Raw genomic sequence first — 19,328 nt, 5'->3', positions numbered from 1 at the left:
TGAGAAAGGTAGGTCTTTTCAAGCTCACCTGTCATCTTTTGTTGACACGATTACGGGTCCAGTTGACAGAAGAACTGTGTTGATCGAATAAATTGCATTTTCTTCTGAGCATCTGATTTATTACAGGATTGACATTTTGATTAAAAGTGTGTATTATATTGCATTAAGAGGGCATGCGAATTAAAGGCCAGCTCAGTGACAGATCTCTGAAGGTAACTATTAATGGAGATGTACTGATTAGCAAAGTTTTATGTGCAAGGGCCTCTGTGGTTCATTTTCAAATTGAATCAGGCAACAGAAGAGGAGAGGAGAGGAGAGGAGAGGAGAGGAGAGGAGAGGAGAGGAGAGGAGAGGAGAGGAGAGGAGAGGAGAGGAGAGGAGAGGAGAGGAGAGGAGAGGAGAGAAAAAGTTCAGTTGGAAGGGACCTACAAAAATCATAGATTTTTCTCCCAGCTAAATGACCCAAATATCCTCAGGCTCTTTGCATAGGTCACACTTTCCAGGCCTTCTACCAGCTTTATTGCCCTCCTTTGAACACGTTCACACTCATCTCCCAACCCATGCCTGTGTCTGGCATTACTCCATCCCAGGCACCGAACCCAGCATCTACCCTTGTTGAACTTCATGCCCGATCTATCTAGATCATCCTGCAATGCCTCTTGTCCCAATAGGCGGTCAACTGTACCTCGCATTTCAGTATCATCAATGAACTTGCTAAGGATGTATTCAACTCCTGCCTCCAAATCATTGATGAAGATGCTGAGTAGGGCCATTCCTAGAGCTGAGCTATGGGGAACACTGCTGTTGCTGCCCACAAGACGTATCCCATTCACTGCAACTCTATGAGCTCTGTCATTGAGCTAATTCATTGCCCAGCACAGCATGAATTTATTTATCTCACATATAGACAATTTGTCCAGAAGGATGCTATGAGGAACAGTGTCAAAGGCCTTAGTGAAATCCAGGAAGACTACATCCATCACCTTCCTCTTATTCACACCTTATCACAGAAGGAGATCAAATTACTGCAGCAAGACTTTCCCTTCATGAAGCTATGTGGACAGTGCCTAACTCTGTTATCTAAATACTTTTCAGTAGCACGTGGTCTTCACCATAATTTTTCCAGGTTCTGAGGTCAGGTTGAGGTCTATAACGCCCTGGATCTTCTCTTCTGCCTGATTGGTAGTTGGGTACCATGTTGGTTTGCCTCTGGTCAGCATGGACATCCCCAGACTCCCAAGATCTTTGCTAATTGTTGTGAAGAGTCCAGGTCTTATTTCAGTTAATCCCTTCAGCACTCTGGGGTGAATCCCAACAGGCATCCGGGGCTAAGGAACATTCTACAGATACAACTGGTCCCATACAGTTTTGGCAACCTCAGATGGAAAGTTACTACTCCCCAGTCATGGTTCTCAATTCTTAGGTCCAGGCAGCCCAAAATATATCAGTAATACAAAAACTGAGGAAGAAAAGGCATTGAATGCCTCTGTCTCTTCACTACTTGTTAGGTGAACATCTTCAGTTCAACGTTTTCCTTAGACCACCTACTTAAAAATGTCTCTTTTTTTCTGGTCTGAACGCACTGGCCAGTGTCAACTCAAGTTGGGCTTTGTCTCATTGTTTCCTCCCTGCTGCTCTGTACTCTCCCTATGAAGCCGGATCTCAATTCCAGAGATCATATATTTTCCTTTTTTCCCCTAATTCCATGAGAAGTTCCCTTTTCAACGAGGTCAGTTTTCTGCCCCACTTTCTTGACTTGTGGCCCATTGGGATGATTGCCTCCTCCTGGGCTTTTAAAAGGAAATTGTGACAGGAAATTGTACATCTCCAGGGAGTGCCCAGGTCTGGCTTTACCCTCAGGGGGACTGGAAGGCAACTGGGAAGCCATGGTGGCTCTGAAACGAGGACACTGGGCACCCCACCACCTCACGGAGGTTATCCCTTGCATGGCAGTGCCACCTCACACTGTGCCATACCTCTGGGCCTCCCACGTCTTTGTGCCTCCCCGTGCTGCAGGATTTCCCTCTGAGGGGTCAGCACTTTTGCTGAGCAGGCTGTTCCCTGACAATTACTGGCACAGCCAGGGTTGAGCGCAGAAAAGGGAACCACGCAAACAAGTGAAACTTGGCAGTTCTCTTCTGCAAACTCCACGCATGCAATTCCATCCCCCCAGCCCTGCTCCCAAGGAAGAGCTGCCAGCAAACAGAGCAGCCAGCTCCGACAGCTCTGTTCTCAGCCCAGCGAGGAGGTAAGTCACCCTGAATAGGTGGGGATGTAGAGCACTTCCAGAACCTCTCTCCAGCCCTTGCTGCCTGTCCCCTTTTACAAGTGTATGAAGTAGGAAAAGGGGGAGAAGATGATGCAGAGGGGCAAATCTGCCTTCACTCCACCACGTGGATGTAGACACGGGTTCTGCAGGTCTGCTCCAGGCTCTTGATACACGTTCAGGATGTCCCTCCTCTCTCTCAGGTCTGTGTGCTGGGGATCTGCATCCCTCTTGCTCTTTTATTTCTTTCCTCCTCCACCCTTTCCTGTTTCTCTCTATTCTGTTGTGTCTCTTTACACTCACTGAATGCATTTCATGTATTCATCCCCAAGATGTGCACCGGAGGTTTTATGCCCTGCTCCATGTCCTACCGTGAGCACATCAGAGCTTTTCAGTAACATTTCAGATTATGCAATGAAACAGCAATGTTATTTTCAACCTGGCTACCTGAGTTAGGCAGCACATAGGTGGCATGGTAGGTCTGTGTCTGAGCACACGCTTGTATCTGCACATTGCACATGCCCACAGATCTGGAGGAAAGCACATATTTATGTTTGTATGTCTGTGTTCAAGCAGCACCCACTGCTGCATGCACCATGTGCATGCTTGTTGTGTGCTTACCTCCACCCCCAACCCCAACCCCAACCCCCCTATGCTGTGCTTGCAGGGAGACACGATGCAGCTCAGCCTTTGGCTGGTGACCAGCTTCCTGGCAGCAGTGCTGGGCATGGAAACGCTCGAGGATGATGTGTGTCGGGCACCAAATGGCAAGGATGGTTTCCCAGGAATCCCTGGCCTTGATGGGAGGCCAGGGCAGAAGGGTGATGTGGGAGAGCCAGGTAAGGGCAAGCCAGCGATGTGGGAATGCTGTGGGCATGCTGACCACGGCATGAATGGTGCCTCCCCACTGCCTCTCCCCAGGGAAGTCAGCACCGAGGACGGGCATCCAAGGACCCAAAGGAGACAAAGGTGAATCGGGGCCTCCTGGCATCCCAGGGAACCAGGGCTACCATGGTCCACCGGGTCCTCCAGGACTGCCAGGGAAGCCGGGGCTCAAAGGAGCCAAGGGGAATGCCGGCAGCTTCCAGCAGCAGCAGCATCCTGCCTTCTCTGCCTCGCGGATGATGCCACCATTCCGTGGCACCACAGTGGTGTTCGACAACATCATCACCAACGAGGAGAACTCCTACAGCCCCCAAACCGGGGAGTTCACCTGCAGCATCCCCGGGATTTACTACTTCGCCTACCAAGTGATCTCCAACGGAGACCTCTGCCTGAGCATCACCAAGAACTCGGAGCGCGTGGTCAGCTTCTGCGACAACAACAGCCGCAACATCCTGCAGGTGAACTCGGGCAGCAGCGTGCTGAGCCTGGCTGCGGGCGACCGGGTGTCTGTGAACACCATCCCAACCAAGGGCAACCTGATTTACCGCGGCACCGAGGCAGACAGCGTCTTCAGCGGCTTCATGCTCTACCCGCACTCGGGCTGATGGACCGCCAGCCCTCTGATTTGCCAGCCCAGATCTGAGCTGCTTAGCACCTGTGTGTGTGTGCCTGCATGCGTTGGTGCCCTGCAAGGACGTGGGGTGGCCTGATATGACAGCAAAGGGGATGGCCTCCAACTGAGCAGCGGAGGTCCCTTTTTGCCTGCAGGAGCCAGGCAACTCAGCCCAGTGCCTCCTGGAGGTCAAAGGCTGCCGGCCTCGTGCTCAGACCTCATGCTGGAGGGGATCCCTTGTCTCCAGCTCTCTGTGTGAAATCACTGCGTGCCACTGCTTTTGCACCTCTAACCATTGTAAGCGCATCTCTGGCACAAGGCCAGTGCCGCATCTCACGTCTTCCCCATCACTGCAAATAAACCTCTTCTTTCCTGACAGCTGTTTGGGTTTTCTTTTCCTATCCATGCACTTTTAGCAAACTCAGTCCTGAGTTATCCAAAGCTGTCCAAGAAGGGAAATGATCCCAGCTTGTTTCTGGCCAAGAATAGACCCCCAGCTGTGCAGGAGAGGTCAGGGCATACAACCAAACGCTTCATTTATGAGGAGGAACAGGGGAAGTTTCTGGGACTAGCCTATCTCTGTCCTTTCCCCACTTGCAAGGTACAACATCCTAACCTGGGATGCTGGGACCTGAGCACCAAGCAGGTGGAGAAGTCAGCCTCGAGGAGCAGCAGTCTTTTAATCACTAGCATCAGCTCCTGCTGCCCGTGCAACAGCATCTCCCATCACAGCCCGCAGTGTCCTTGCACCAGCCCTTTGTTGCACAAGTTGTCCTGGTTCTGCGGAGGTGGTTTGAGGTTCTGCTCCTCGCCCACTTGTTGTTTATCTGCTCAGAAATGTGATGAGGTTAAGAAGGAAGGTAGGGAGGGTTTGTGGTGCATTTCTTGCTTGTGGTTCACCCCACAGCCGTCCTCTCAGCCCCTGCTGCTGCAGTGGTGAGTCTTGGCACGAGTGCAAGTTTTGCTGGATGACCAGGAAAGTGCTTGCTCAGAGAAAATGGCCAGGCAGGAGGATGTGAAACTCAGCTGGAGAGGCTTTGTGTCCCCATGGGGAGCTTTCCTAACTCTGTGACTTCCTTCAGGAGGGTATTGCACTGTGTCGTTTGGAGCCAGCAGGCAGTGCTGGCAGCAGGCAGGGATCCACAGCGCTGGATCCTGTGCCAGAGGTAAGAGATGCTGCAGGGCTCAGATGCTTGGGGTGGGCTGCGTGGATGAGGGTCCTGCAGCATGATGCAGTTCTGGGTGGGGTGAGAGGAGGAGGAGGCAGAGGCATTGCCAGCACCCCAACTGCACACATCTCATGCCCCTGGGCCAAGCACTGCCACAGGAGTCCCTTGAATGATGGGGTCTTGATCTTGCTGGGCAGAGTCAGGAAAGTCAGGCTGCTGCTGGGGGAAGGGTGAGATCAGCTGGCTGCAGGGTGCAGCACTCTGCAGTGGGTTGCATCTGCAGAGGGCTTGGGACGCTGAACCAGGAGAGCTTGGGGCTGGAAATGGGCACCACAAGACTTCATCAGTCTGTCTGGGGTTGATGATGAGCTGTACTTCCACTCATCTGCCTCCCCACCATCCGACAATTTGTATAGGAAGATGATGTTGAAGGCACAGCCTTCACAGCCAGGTGCTCCCGGCGCTGTGTCCCTCATAGCACAGTGCCTCCTTTGCCCCATGTCCTGAAAGCTGCCTTACTGTGGCCCCTCATCCCAGAACTTTCTTTCTTTCCCTTTCCATGATCTAGAGCACCAAAATGGGGCAGAGTTTTAGGGAGCACCTTCATCTTGCCCTCATCCTCTTACTTCTGCATCTGGAGTCTGCAGTGACCAGCGATCCCCCACACAACTGCTATGGGGCTCCAGGCCTGCCAGGCATCCCGGGTGTGCCAGGCAGGGATGGCCGGGATGGGCTGAAGGGAGCCAAAGGCGAGCCAGGTGAGTGAACACTGAGCCTGCCTCGGTTGCAGGAGAGCAATGTCACCACACTATGCAGACAGGGCGGGCAGGAGGGTGCTGGGGTGCTTGTCCCCATGTCCTACCATTGTGGCTGACTCCACTCCCCATCACCCACAGGCATTCCGGCCATTCCTACTATGCAAGGTCCCAAGGGCATGAAGGGGGAGCCAGGCAGCCCAGGTTTGAGGGGCAAGATGGGCCCCATCGGTCCTGCTGGTCCCCCTGGAGACCCGGGGGCGATGGGTCCTGTTGGACAGCAGGGGCTGCCAGGCAGCCTCAAGAGGATGCACCAGTCAGCATTCTCAGTGACGAGACAGACTGGTGAGCACCCCATGAAGAACGCCCCTGTGATCTTCAACAACGTCATCATCAACACCAACAACGACTACAGCACCACTACAGGCAAGTTTACCAGCAAGATCTCCGGCCTCTACTACTTTGTCTACCACAGCTCAATGGAAAGGAACCTCTGCATCCTCCTGTTCCAGGACAAAATGAAGAAGGCCAGCTTCTGTGACCACAAGACCAACAACATCCAGGTTACCTCTGGAGGAGTCCTCCTCCATCTGAAGGCTGGGAACCAGGTCTGGCTGGAGGTGAATGATTACAATGGCATGGTGGGCACTGGTGAATCTGACAGCATTTTCTCGGGGTTCCTGCTCTTCCCAGACTAGAGGAGCACCAAGGCTCACCCAGCACACACAGCTCTGTCTCCTTCCCTGTCAATAAATCCTTCCCCAATGTGGCTGGCTGAGCATCTTTATTTTCATGACTCACCTTTCTGCAGGGTGAAGCCCATGTGTGACCATATGGATGTGGCATATACATGAGCCTCTGTATGTGTGAATTATGTCTGCACAGAACCTGGACACCCCTGAGTCCTCTATCCCATTCATAATCCCCATCTGCAGGGCCCCCACCTGCACCAAAAGCATCAGGGAACTGTTCCCATGACCACACACACACAGTGCCCACAGAAGGGGGTCTAAGAGTCCTCCAGGAAGGGATTCTGATATTCCCTTTTCCATCCAAATGGATTCAGTTTGGTTGACCACGGAGAAAACCTTGGGACACCCCCATGGACCCATTCTCACCAAGGACTCTACCCAAACAATTTCAGAGCACAGCCAGAGGGCTCCACCACCTCCAACTGCACAGAGCACAGGCAGCAGGGACAGAGCTTTTGTTGCTAGCTGGGAAGAAGTGGCCAAGGGGTGCCAGAGGGTGCTGCATGATTGGTTACCACGGATGGGGAGAAAAAAACAGCCTGGGGCTGAACCCAAGGAACCCCCTCAAGGAAGACCATTGTTTTCTCATTGCCAAAGTGCAGAATGGCCAGGTCTTGGCTGGAGGGGCTGGGTGGATGTGGCTTTGTGATAAAGCCCTGGGGTGCAAGGTTTGCTCTGTGGTATCTGCACCAGAAAGGGGCCATGGTGGGAAAAGGGCAGGGGATGCCCAAGAGCCAGACTGAAGGAGCTTATGGCTGTGGAGACTATAGAACCCACCAAAACCCAACAGAGATTCCTCCTGTACAGTAGGAAGCAAGAGCTCATCTCCCCTGAAAGTCCTGTGCTTCACTTCCACAGGGCATCAGCAGAAATTGGGATTGGAAATGCTTATATCTCAAGGTAAAATCATTTCCCATACCCAGCCTGGGGTTCAGATTCAAGATGATAGATGCTTAGGCCATGGCATGTCCTCTTGGCCGGTGGCATCTCCCAGCACAGCTGGGTATGCACAGAGAAGCCTGAAGGATGCCAGCAAAGAGCACACACCTTTCTGCAGCGCTCCTTTCTCCCTGAATTTGCACAGAGCTGATGGCAATACTCCTCAGAGCAAGCACAGCTGAGCAAAGCACAGAGACCCTGCAGGATAGGGCAGGCATCTCCCTGCTTCCCAGGACCAGAGCTGTGCACCTATGGGGCTGTGTGTTGCTGCTTCAGGTCTTCACATTCTGCTGAGCTGATAACATTCATAAGGGATATGAAAGCGACACTGAAGAAAGGACTGGAGCTAAAGATATAAAAAGGGATGTGGCCAGATTCTTTCACAACTATCCTCGCAGCAAACTTCTGCTTCCCCTTAGGGTCATTTCCAAGCAGGACACCAGTGTGTCCCGCTCTATTTCCCATCCCGTGCAACAAGAAGCTGACAGTAGGAAGGCTGAGCCCAGCTCCCTCCTGCAGGTAGGAGCACATGGGGGACCTGGCAGCACCGGAGGGACAGTCACCCCAATGCTGCCAGGGCTTCTTGGTGGCTGGGGCAGAACAGAAAGGGAGTGCCGGGCTGGGGATGGAGGGGATCTCTGGTGGGACCCTAATAACTTCTGCCCTACCTGGGGGAAGGAGGAGAAGGAAAGGGGGAACGAGAGGGGTCCAGAGGGGTGGTGAGGGACTGAGCACCATTCTGAAAGATGCTGTCACAGTAGGGCTGGTTAGATACAGATATGATCCTGGAGCGAATCAGGCATGTGGCAGGACAAATAGGGAATTAACACAGATGTTAAGAGGGCAGATCTGGGGATATCTTTTCTATCTGCAAAGACTAAAGCTGTTCCTCAGGCATGCCAGTGGGAAGCAAGAGCCTGAAACTGCTCTGGCACAGTGATTTGGCTCTACGCTTTGCAGTCATAAGATGAGGTCCCAAAGGTTCTGGTCCCTCCAAGACCACAAGGAGAGTGGATTTGGCCCTACAACAAGATATTTTCCCTCCTTCATGGTATCACTCAGGAGGGCATCTTCTTTCAGAGCAGCATAGAGTGGCTTCCCCACCCCTCCCACTGTCTGAAGCCATGCGGCACCTCAGCATCCTTCTGTGCTCCAGCAGGAAGACAAGATGCAGACCGTGTGGGTGGTGTTGATCTGCCTCACTGGAGGGCAGCTGGCAAGCGCCACGCTCTGCAAGACTTATGGCACCATCCCAGGCATCCCGGGGTCACCAGGCCAACCTGGCATCAATGGCAGAGATGGGGTGAATGGTCCAAAGGGCGAGCAAGGTAAGGAGGAAGCTATGGGTGTGGAAAACATCATCACTGAAAGCAGGAAGAGGTGGTGCTAGGCACATGGTTGGGGGAAAGCAATCCAGCACAAATCCCTTTATGACAGGTTCTTTGAGGTGTTATCAGGACTGGGTGATACTCAGAGAACTAGATAAGATAAGAGGTAACGGCCTTAAGTTGTGCCAGAGGAGGTTCAGGTTGGATATCAGGCATTGGCACAGGCTTCCCAGGGAGGTGGTGGAGTCCTTGGAGGTGTTCAAGAGCCATGGAGATGCGGCACTGAGGGATATGGGAAGAAGAAAACACTGTGAAGGACTTGGGGACGGCAGGGAGCCATGCCAGCTAGGTGGGGGGCTCTGCTCTCCCACATCTCAGCACAAGTATCTGTGGTTTACTTTCCAGTGCCCCTCTGCAGACCCACAGGGCTTAGCTGCGGCCACAATCCCTCTTTCTCCTGTTTTCTAGGTCCTCCTGGACTCGTGGAGCATGAACAGGACTTTGGTGAAAAAGGAGACCCAGGAGAACCAGGATATCCTGGGAAGGTTGGCCCCAGGGGATCCCCAGGTTCAAAGGGGCTGCCGGGCCCCATGGGACCCCCTGGCTCCCAGGGTGACACCGGTGACTACAAGGTCACCCTCAAGTCTGCCTTCTCCGCTGCCAGGACCATCAGCATCTTCCCACGCCGGGAGCAGCCCATCCGCTTTGACCGCATCATCACCAATGAGAACAGACACTACGAGAACCGGTACGGCCGCTTCACCTGCCAGGTCCCCGGCGTTTATTACTTTACCTACCACGTCACATCCAAGGGCAACCTGTGCCTCAGAATGAAGAAGGGACGGGGTGGCAGCAAGGGTGAGAAGGTGGTGACATTCTGTGACTACGTGCATAACAGCTACCAGGTCACCACGGGAGGTGTGGTGCTCAGGATGGCAGTCAATGAGTCTGTCTGGTTGGAGCCAACAGAGAAGAACTCCGTCGTGGGGATCGAAGGGGCTGACAGCATCTTTTCTGGGTTTCTGATTTTCCCTGAGGTTTAGCTGCTGTCTGTACACTGATGAGAGACTAAGAGTCTCTCATCCTTGGGATTACTCTTAGTTCCAGATTTGGTGCCCTAAATGTGTCGTGTCCACATTAAATGACAGCTCCTTGTGCCGCCACTGACTCGTAGAATTTGCCTCCTTCCTTATCTTTGAGCTCAGCCCTGGAGCTTTCCCACGCCTTGGGTACAGTGTGGGAGGAGGGAAGGGAGAGCAGCTCATTACAGAGGAACCCAGGGAAACTCCCAATCCAGGGCTGATGAGGACAAGTCCCTACCCAGCACTGTCCCTGCCACTGGGGACTGTCAGGCAGGTGGCACCAAGCTGTGGTGTGTGAAATGCATGTGGGTTTCTTGGGATGCGGAAAAGGAGGAGAGTTTTTGTAGGGCATGGGATTTTAAAGAGGTTGGATGGAGGGGAGGGGGATAGCGGATCTCCTGTGGGAGAAATGGGTCAGCATTTGACCCCCAAAATACTTGCATGGCAGTGTACACCCGCCAACCTGAACCCCATCAGGTCTGCAGGACGCAAGGAAATGAGGAGCTGCCAATACACTGGAGGACAGGGCTGCCATTCAAAGAGACTGGGCAGGAGGGAGAAACGAGTGCTAGAAACCTACTGACATTTAGCACAGGCAAACACAAAGTCCTCTGTCTGGCATGGGATGACCCTGTGCAGTAGGACAAGCAGCGGGTGGGAGGAAGCTTTGCAGGGAAGGATCCGGGATGCTGATGGACAAGATGCTGAAATTTTCTGCCTTTCTGCATAATTGATATAATCCTTTTGGACTTTTGAAAAGGTCTTTGTCAGAGCCCCTTTTCAAAACTGATGTCTGGCCTGACACCAGCATCGGCCAAACGGTTCCTGGGGTCTTGGCTGTACCCAGAAAGGGTCAGTGCAGAGAGCAGCTATCTCTGAAGTGCAGCTCCGTGCTTATTCGGTGGGAAAACTGCTGCAGAGAGCAATACTTCCTCCCGAGGGTGTCAGCCAGCAAGAGTCTAGCTCTCAGCAATGCCACCTCAGGAGTCTGCTCCTTCCCTTCCCTTCCCTTCCCTTCCCTTCCCTTCCCTTCCCTTCCCTTCCCTTCCCTTCCCTTCCCTTCCCTTCCCTTCCCTTCCCTTCCCTTCCCTTCCCTTCCCTTCCCTTCCCTTCCCTTCCCTTCCCTTCCCTTCCCTTCCCTTCCCTTCCCTTCCCTTCCCTTCCCTTCCCTTCCCTTCCCTTCCCTTCCCTTCCCTTCCCCCTTTCCTTTTTCCTTCTCTCTTTTTTTTTTCTGTTTTGTTTGCTTTGTTCTGTTTCGGTCTTTTTTGTTGTCTAATTTAAATGCCACCACAGCTAAAATTGGAGAAGCAGCATCTCCTCGTGGCCAAGCCAGAGCTCACACCGCGGAGCTGCACCAGGTGGTGCTGTGGCCCTCATCTATGGAGTCAGACCTCCACCGAGGTCCAGCATGAGCCATGCAGTTACCAGGTGCTCAGAAGTATTGCCTAAAAGCTGAGGCAGGTGGGGATTTTATGTGATTTCAGAGCCAGGCTTGTTAGATACGTGCTTTGCCAAGCTGCAGCTAAGCAGCAGTGGGATGCTTTGCCCTCTCAGTACTGGAGCTTATATGGATTTCTTGAGCTGAAGGGGGGGGAGTGGTAACCTGGAGCAGGGTATGAAACTGTGCAGCATGCTGAGTGCCTATCAGTATTCATGGAAAGTGAAGCTAAACTAGAGATCAAAGCACATCAGAGAGTGTGTTTAGAGTGGGAGTCATGGCTGCGCTGTAAGAATAAGCCAGGGATGCCAGCCCTGCACTCTAGTCGGGTGTCTAACATCCTTAACAAACACTTTCATAGGTGTTGATTCATTTGTCTTGAACCCAGTCAGTCCCTCCTGAAAAGCCCCCAAGCATTTCCTTCCCCTCGGCCTCCCAGCACCAAGACAATGGATGCAACATCCCTGGAGGTGCCCAAGGCCGGGTTGGATGGCAGCCTGATCTCATGGGGGGCAAACAACCCACAGCAGGGAGTTGGAACTGGGTGGGTTTTAAGGTTCCTTCCAAACTAAGCCATTCTATGATTCTATGAAAGTCACCGATACCAAGCTGGTGGCTGCCCTCCACTATCCCCCTGTCCTTGGGCAGGGTTGTGTAATAAGACGATGCATTTTTTTTGTGTTCTTTCTTCCTTCCCTTCCCCAAATCAAGCATGTGGGGAACCCTGCACAGGATCAGCCCTGCCTGTACGGCTGTGATGTTGGCTGACTTCAGGCAGAGGTGTTACTGGGAAGGCTCACCAGAAGGGACACAGAAAAATCAACTCCCATTAGGTGGCATGGAGGCCCATGCAGTCATTTCATCGCCAGCAAGGCAGCACCCTGGCAGAAGCCTGCAGCTGGACTTTGTGGGGCTCAGAGCCAGGTCTGCTGGGTGCAGAACGAGGACTTGCAGCCTCAGTGTTTCTCCTGCAGGGAATGGATACAGCACTCAGCCATCTGAGACAGGAAAGAGAGGATGCACAACAACTTCCATCCCATATCTTACCTTGGGGTACCTGACAGGTTTGTTTCCCTGGACCTACTCAGGCTTTTATTTTTGAATTCGAATGAGATTTTGCCTTGAACAATACCCACTGGCTTACCTTCCCTTTTCCCATCCCCTTTGTATGAGCTGGCAGCTGTGGAGGGCCGGACACCAAGGGGTTAAGCCCTGCCTCCTTATGAGGAACAGCCTTCGCAGAGCTGCAGAAAGGCTCTTTCTTTCCCCAGCAGATCTCTGGGAATGAAAAGTCTGTGTTCCAGATATTAAATTACTCATAAAATAGTCGTCCTGTCCCCGAGGCGGCTCAGCAGCCCCCAGCCCCCGCCGCCCGCGCTGCCGGGCCGCTGATGTGCATCTGCATGTCACCTCCTGCTACAAGGTCAATCTCTCCAATTTAAAGCAGCAACGTCGGAAAGCAAACCAGATTTCAGCCAGAATTAGCTTCAAATGGAGCATTCAGGGCACCGGCACTGGGGTGGGAGAGCAGGATGGGAGGGACCGGAGCACAGCCATGGGGTGATGGGACGAGGCTTACAAGGCCCTGTGGCATGGCGGCCGGTTGGGGAGGATGCTTAGCAGACAGGGAACGAGGTGGAAAGGCTTCATGCATCCTCTTGGCTTGCAGCAGGGATCTCAGTGCCAGCCCTCGGTTGTTTTGCTGCAGCCCCAAAGCAGGCCTGGGTGACCTACAGACTGGAGCTAGGCCCAGGTTTCTATAGGGATGCACAGGGACAGGTGCTTCAGCCCTTGTTTTGCAGAATGCGCCGGGAGCATGAGCTGTGAGCTCAGCTCTGTGAGGCTGTGAGAGAAGACTCGAGTCCCATCCTTGCCTTTACACCACCATGAGTCTGGAGGTGAGTGATTGTATGCATTAACACCCAGCAAACGTAATAGGCACATGCAGCAAAATGCAAGCCACACAAATAAAGGGGCTGTGAGAAAGAAGGGGCAGACAGAGGGGGAGATAATTTCCAGCTAAAAAAGGGGAGATTTAGACTGGATATAAGGAAAAAGTTTCTTACAATAAGGGTGGTGAGGCACTGGCACAGGTTTTCCAAGGAGCTGGTGGTGCCCCATCCCTGCGGACACCTGAGGTCAGGAGGGGCTCTGAGCACTGATGGAGCTGTGGGTGACCCTGCTCAGTGCAGGGGGTTGGACCTGATGGCCTTTAAGGATCCGTTCCAACTCAAACCATTCTCTAACTCTGTAAAAACAACACGCTTTCAGCATACAACACTACAGCAATGCACGACCACGCTGAGAGATCTACACTGAGACAGATCAGTCCAGTGTTCATCTGCTCACCCCCCACTGCCCTAAATCTTGTATGTACATGCAGAGAAAAAAATCATGCGAGACAGCAAGGAGCTGCGTTGTGAGATGCTGCCATGTGCAGTCTCGTGAAGGCTGCAAAGACACAGGAAGGTCCCCAGGGAAATGTGTGCAGCACATATGGGCACATACCTGAAATACCCATCTGGTTTTTGAATAGGAATTATCTGCAAGGCTGCAGTTCTGTCTGACTCGGGGCTGAGGGCTGCGGAACAGCCCCCAGGCTGAGCGGGAGGAACGCAGCCCCCAGGGCTGAATGCTGCTGCCCAGCACTCCCTCTGTTCCCATTATGTGCCAGGAGAGCTTTTGTCTGGGGATACTGGCATGTGCAGTCACCAAGGAGACGGAGCAGCAGCAGGTCATCAGCACGCTTCCAGACGAGCTGGGAGGGACACACGTTCCTGAATTCGGCTGCATGCCTGCCTGACCAGCAAGGGAATCCCCAACACCCTCCAAGACCTGGTTTCTGCTCCCACAGTGATCTCTGAGTTATCATCGTCCTGCCGATGCCACCAGCCCTGTGTGGAGCAGCATGATCCCTCAAGACGCAGGAGAGACTGCACTGAATCACAGAATGGTTGGGTTGGGAATCTTAAAGATCATCCAGTTCCAACACCTGCCATGGGCTGGGTGCCCACCACCAGCTCAGGCTGCCCAGTGCCCATCAATGGCCTCGCACAGCTCCAGGGATGGGGCAGCCACAGCTCTGGGCAGCAGTGCCAGGGCCTCACTACCTCTGAGTAAAGAATTTTGTCCTAACATTTAGCCTAAATCTCCTCTCTTTCAGTTTAAAACTATTCCCCCATGTTCTATCACTGTCAGACTGTGTAAGAAGTCAGTCTCTCTCCTGCTTGTAAGCTCCCCTCAAGGAGGCAAATGAGGTCTCCCCAGAATCTTTCTGTCTCGATTTCCAGCCTCATCCCTTCTTCATTTTACATTTTTTTACATTTTTTTTTTCCTAGTAAAATGCATTGCAGGAACATCAGAAGTGTCTGAATATTTTGTGCTTATGACCCCAAGGACCTCAACCAGAGCATTCATGCACCCTGAGCCCAGGCAGGCAGATGCATCCCCCATTTATTATTAACACATTTTGCTCTTTGTGATTCTGAGTTTAATTTAGCTTTTCAAGGCAGCTTGTGTTGCTCTGGGTTTTGTTCCTATTTTTCCTCCCAGCGTTAAAATGTCTAATGACTCCTATTTTCCCAAGTTGCACTTTTTTCTTAAATGTCCAAAGTCTTTCTTTGACGTTTTGCTTCAGCATCACTTGTGCTAGGAGTGCTCAGAGAGGCTCAGAAGTAAAGGTCAGAGGAGACAGGCAGTGGCCCCAAGGTTTCCTCCAGCAATTTGCAGCCACAAAAGATCAACAGCCAGGAAAAGACACTGGGTTCAGCTGTAAGGCTGCCTGCTCATGGCGTGGCACAACCACTTGGCACAGCCTCACAGCACAGCCCGAGGGCTTGGGCAGAAGGTACAGATGCTCTGCCTTGCGAAGAACCAACAAATAAAATGGCACAGGCTGCCCAGGGAGGTGGTGGAGTCACCATCCCTGGAGGTGTTCAAGAAGAGGGTGGATGTGGCACTGGTCTAGAGCAGTTGATGGTTGGACTGGATGATATTAAGAGATCTTTCCGACCTTAATGATTGCTCTATAGAGTGGATTTTCCAGTGTCTATAGAATCACAAAATCATAGAATGGCTTTGTTTGGAAGGGATCTTAAAGATCATTGAGTTCCAACCCCCTGTTGTGTGCTGGTTGCCCCCAGCCAGATCAGACCACCCAGGATCCCCTCCAGCCTGGCCTTGTGCACCTGCAGGAATGAGGCACCCATGGGGCATCCATACCACGAGTCTAGTACGATATCGAGACTCTTGCTGTCACCTTAACACGGTTTGGTTAAAAAGTGAGTGGCCCAGGCTGTTACCTAGTGCCCCCAGCCACCCCCAGCCAGGGGCCAGTATCCCTGGACATCATCCCCTGGCTCAGGAAGAGCAATCTCTGTACTATCAGCATTTCCATGTCCCGCAGAACACGAGCAGTGAGCCCTGCCAGGACCACGCATGCTTGGAGCCCTGTTAGCTTGGGCAAGGTGCACTGTGAGCACCTCCTTGTCCCTGGGGGTGTTCAACAACCATGGACATGTGACACTGAAGGAGGTGGTCAGTGGGCACGGCGGGGATGGATTGGGGATGTGCTTGGTGATCTCAGAGTTCTTTCCCAACCTTGATGATTCTGTGATCCTACAATTCTGGCATCCTTGCCAGCCACATTTTGGGGTGCACGTTCGCTTTGCTTCTTGCTGCTGCGAGCGTTTCTCTGCTCAGCAAGACACGGTGTGTGCACTACCCTTGATTGGAAATTTTCCTGATGTAGATGTCATGGACCTCTTTGAGCAGCTGGCAAGCAACCAAGGAGGCATGTTGGAGCTCAGAGCGGAGCGAGAACGGCTGCACGTTTGTGCATATTTCCCCTTCCAGCCCAGACATACGCTTCAGGGCCCTGTTCCATGCCCTGAAAACACAGACGGGGGCTGCGCACGTTTCAGGGTGGACTGTTTGACATCTCTCAGCTGCTGGGGCCATTGTGCAGCTTGTTTTTGCCTCCCCGCTAATCGGGGGCTGTCTGCTCTGTAAAAGGCCAGAATACAAAGGGCAAAATGCCGCAGCGGGAGATGACCGTGCTTGGGCCAGGAAAATCCAGCCGACATTTTCTTTCTTCCTCGGTTTTACCACTAGATGTCATAGGAAAGGCAACGATGTTCTCCAGCCCCTCGTCCCCCCACCTCTGCCTCGGTGGCCTTGGAGCGCTTTGTCTGGCAGAAAGAGCCCCTGGAGAACCCAACGCCTGGGATTCGGGGTTTCAATGGGCATTGAAATGCAACTGAAACCTTTTTCCCAGCGCCTGGCTAAGCCGCCCGCGCGGACCCTCCTGGGAGGGAGCCGCACGTCACCCTTTCTCAAAAAGACAACGCCGTCACGCCGGGACCCGCTGCACCTACAGCAATATGGTCCCTTCAGACGAGTCGGACAAACAAGGCCTTTATAGGCACTCTCTTTTCTTCTGGAGTGGAAGGGAGAGAGCTGGGGGAGAACTCGGAGGCGTCCCACCGCAGCGGAGCAGCAGACAAAGGCGCGCAATGAAAGGGGCACCAGCAAATCCTCTTATAGGGCCTTCGTTTCGTGCACATTCACAGCCTCGGCCCCATCTGCTGGGGGGGGATCCCCAAACGCCGGGGGGGAGAGGGGCTGTCCCTGCCCTGCGCCGCCAAAGCAAGCAAAGTGCATTCAGGGAGTGAGAAAGGGATGAAAAGGAAGAAAAAGGCCGTGCCATGCCGCTGCAGAGCCCGTGGTCAATGCAGCTCTGTGATGCCACGGTGGGAGCAGGGAAGGGGCTGCGGCTGGGGGAAGGGAGGCAGCTCCTGGGGGCTGTGCGGGCACTGCTGCGGACCCGGGGTTGAAATGGGAGCATGGAGACCCTTCTTGTGGGCAATGGGCACAAGGGCCCTCCAGCCACCCCGCAGGACCCTAACAGTGCTTCCATGAGACCAGCGGTGCTTTGGCATTGCTGGGCTGGGGGTAGGGCTGCAGGTTGTCAGTTGGCCCCGTGGGGAGGCAATGTCTTCATGATGGTATCTGGTCCCACATGTTTTGGGGCACCGTGACCCTGCTGGAGTGGTGGGTGCACAACTCAAAGGAAATTAAGGAGGCTGGTGGGGGTCTGTGCAGGTGCAGGGATATCCCACATCACGCAGTGATGGCACTTTTGCCACACATGTCGTGGTGTTGTCCAGCACTGGTGAGTGGGTATGGCAGGGATGGGATGATGTTTGGACTTGGTGATCTTGGAGGTCTTCTCCAGCCTTGGTGATTCTGTGATTCTGTGATTTTGTATAGATGAGGTCAGAAGGACTACATCCTATCAACTTTCTCACCATCACTGTGTGAACATGTTTCCTCAAAGTCAGCAGTTGTCAGGAACAGAGGAACTGCGGGACCACAGCAGAAGGTGAGCAGCAGCATCAAGAGCACTCATGTAGAGTAAGGAAATCCCCGTGTCTGTCAAGGGATCCTAGTTCATTGGGGTTTTCAGCTCCTAAGAAGACCAGGTAAATCTAACAGGACTGTGTTTCTCTATGAGACAGGGGAAAGCCAGGGATGCTTTTAGTGCAGCCTGTAGAAACCATCTGTCCCTCCGCAGAAAGAGATGAGGAAGGTTGACTCAGTCAACAGCACATGGTAATACAGTGATACCCAGTTGTGGATGCTGCAGGACATCAAATGTGCCATCTCCCAGGAGTTCACTCTCACTGGACCTCTTTTTTCCTGTCCATCCTGCATTCTCAACTCTCTTTACATTGTGAATGGTTGAGCACAAGAATGTGTCTAACTGGTCAGTCCAGACCAGGACGTGATGTTCCCTTTCATATGGTCTGATTTAACTTCTGCAGATAAGGCAGCTTGTGTCTCTTTTCTAGCCTGGCGCCAGTCCAGTCCAGGGAGTGGTCCTTCCTTTTTGGTGGCCTGAAGCCAGTGCTCCAGGAGCCCTTCCAACTCCATCGTGATGCAGTTGGGTCATGCACTGAGAGAACATCTCTTTCCTGCAGCTGGGTGGAGATGTCAGGAAAGAGGGACAAAGTGCTGGAGGAACAAAGAGGGTTGGGGTTCCCAGGCTTTTCTAGAGATGGCGGTGCAGAGAGATGTGAGTAGGAGTGGAGCTGAGGTCAAATTATTGCTGATTTGGGCAGTCCTGGTCCCATCGGATTCTCAGAGGCTTTCAAACATGGAAAATGGGCAGGAGTGTAGCGGTGACAGCTACTTCCCACCTGGGAAGATTCAAAGCCCTGTAATCAGAGGTGCATTGCCACAGACATGTCCATTATCTGCAGAACACTCTCTACTGCATGCAGAAATGATTCATGAGCAAGTCAAGTAACTCCGGATGCCAAGGCAGTGATGAACATCAGACAGTCTGCGTGTGGCTCTCCAGGGTGAGAGAGTGCAAGACATAGACAGCAGTGGACTGACAGTCTTCGCTAGTGATGGATAAACACACTTCTGGAGGTCACCGTGCATCAGCCACACCAGCCTGATATGAAGAACTGCACCACTGTGTCATGTTGATATGGCAAGATCTTGGTGGCAGCTGCCCATGTCGTGGGCATCCCATGGGAGGGACTCCATGTAGAGCAGAGAGTGGCCGTGAAGGAGCAGCAGCTGACAGTGTTATGGACTGACCACAGCCACCATTCTCCTGCACCACTCAGGGAAAGGAGGTAGAAGAGGGTGGATGCTGGGGAAAGTGTTTTTAGTTTACTTTTAGTTTCTCACTGCTCTAGTCTGTTATCAGTAGGCAATAAATAACATTAATCTCCCTTCCTGGTGATTGTTGAGTGATCTCCCTGTCGTTATCTCAACCCACGAGCCTGTTTTCATCATATTTTCTCCCCCCGTTCTTTTAAGCAACTCCACATTACCATCAGTAGACTTTAAGCTGTGGCTGACCTGGATGCATTTGGAAGAGCCAGCTGGAGCAGTTCTTCCATAGGTGGGAGAATACATTGCTTTTGTCCAGCCTAGCTACTCCAGAAACTGGGAGAGGCACAAGGGAGGAAAAATGGGTGCAAGAACATCGCTGGTGGGACCCAAGATCACTGCAGTGGGCTCAATGAAATGAATGCATGACCACAGGCTGTATCTTGCACCAAAGAGAGAGATTGGAGCCCCA

At 52.8% G+C, this 19,328-nt stretch overlaps 3 protein-coding genes across 5 annotated transcripts; all 3 read left to right on the top strand.

Moving 5' to 3' along the window:
• Positions 1–2,087: 2,087 nt before the first annotated feature.
• On the top strand, positions 2,088–4,140 carry C1QA (complement C1q A chain). The gene is made up of 3 exons (XM_003212352.4): positions 2,088–2,248; positions 2,934–3,105; positions 3,188–4,140. The coding sequence occupies exons 2-3, from the start codon at positions 2,943–2,945 to the stop codon at positions 3,754–3,756; spliced, it is 732 nt and encodes a 243-aa protein (XP_003212400.1). The 5' UTR covers positions 2,088–2,248; positions 2,934–2,942; the 3' UTR covers positions 3,757–4,140.
• A 632-nt stretch (positions 4,141–4,772) lies between these two features.
• LOC100546774 (complement C1q subcomponent subunit C) lies at positions 4,773–6,457 on the top strand. The gene is made up of 3 exons (XM_003212351.5): positions 4,773–4,930; positions 5,502–5,691; positions 5,830–6,457. Exons 2-3 carry the CDS (start codon positions 5,511–5,513, stop codon positions 6,384–6,386), a joined length of 738 nt encoding a protein of 245 aa, XP_003212399.1. The 5' UTR covers positions 4,773–4,930; positions 5,502–5,510; the 3' UTR covers positions 6,387–6,457.
• A 1,306-nt stretch (positions 6,458–7,763) lies between these two features.
• On the top strand, positions 7,764–9,870 carry C1QB (complement C1q B chain). Of its 3 annotated transcripts, none has more exons than XM_031556678.2 (3): positions 7,764–7,898; positions 8,460–8,707; positions 9,176–9,870. In XM_031556678.2, exons 2-3 carry the CDS (start codon positions 8,548–8,550, stop codon positions 9,748–9,750), a joined length of 735 nt encoding a protein of 244 aa, XP_031412538.1. In that variant the 5' UTR covers positions 7,764–7,898; positions 8,460–8,547; the 3' UTR covers positions 9,751–9,870. The 3 variants fall into 3 exon arrangements, with proteins under 3 accessions (XP_031412538.1, XP_010721195.1, XP_003212398.1); XM_010722893.4 differs by having other exon boundaries at positions 7,768–7,898; positions 8,536–8,707; XM_003212350.5 differs by having other exon boundaries at positions 7,770–7,898; positions 8,539–8,707.
• The last annotated feature ends 9,458 nt before the right edge of the window (positions 9,871–19,328 follow it).

Source organism: Meleagris gallopavo, chromosome 23 (genome assembly GCF_905368555.1).
Source record: "Meleagris gallopavo chromosome 23, MGAL_WU_HG_1.1, whole genome shotgun sequence".
In the NCBI taxonomy this organism is placed as follows: Eukaryota; Metazoa; Chordata; class Aves; order Galliformes; family Phasianidae; genus Meleagris; species Meleagris gallopavo.
The sequence above is the reverse complement of the archived record's forward strand: the minus strand, read 5'-3'. Positions and strand labels throughout refer to the sequence as shown.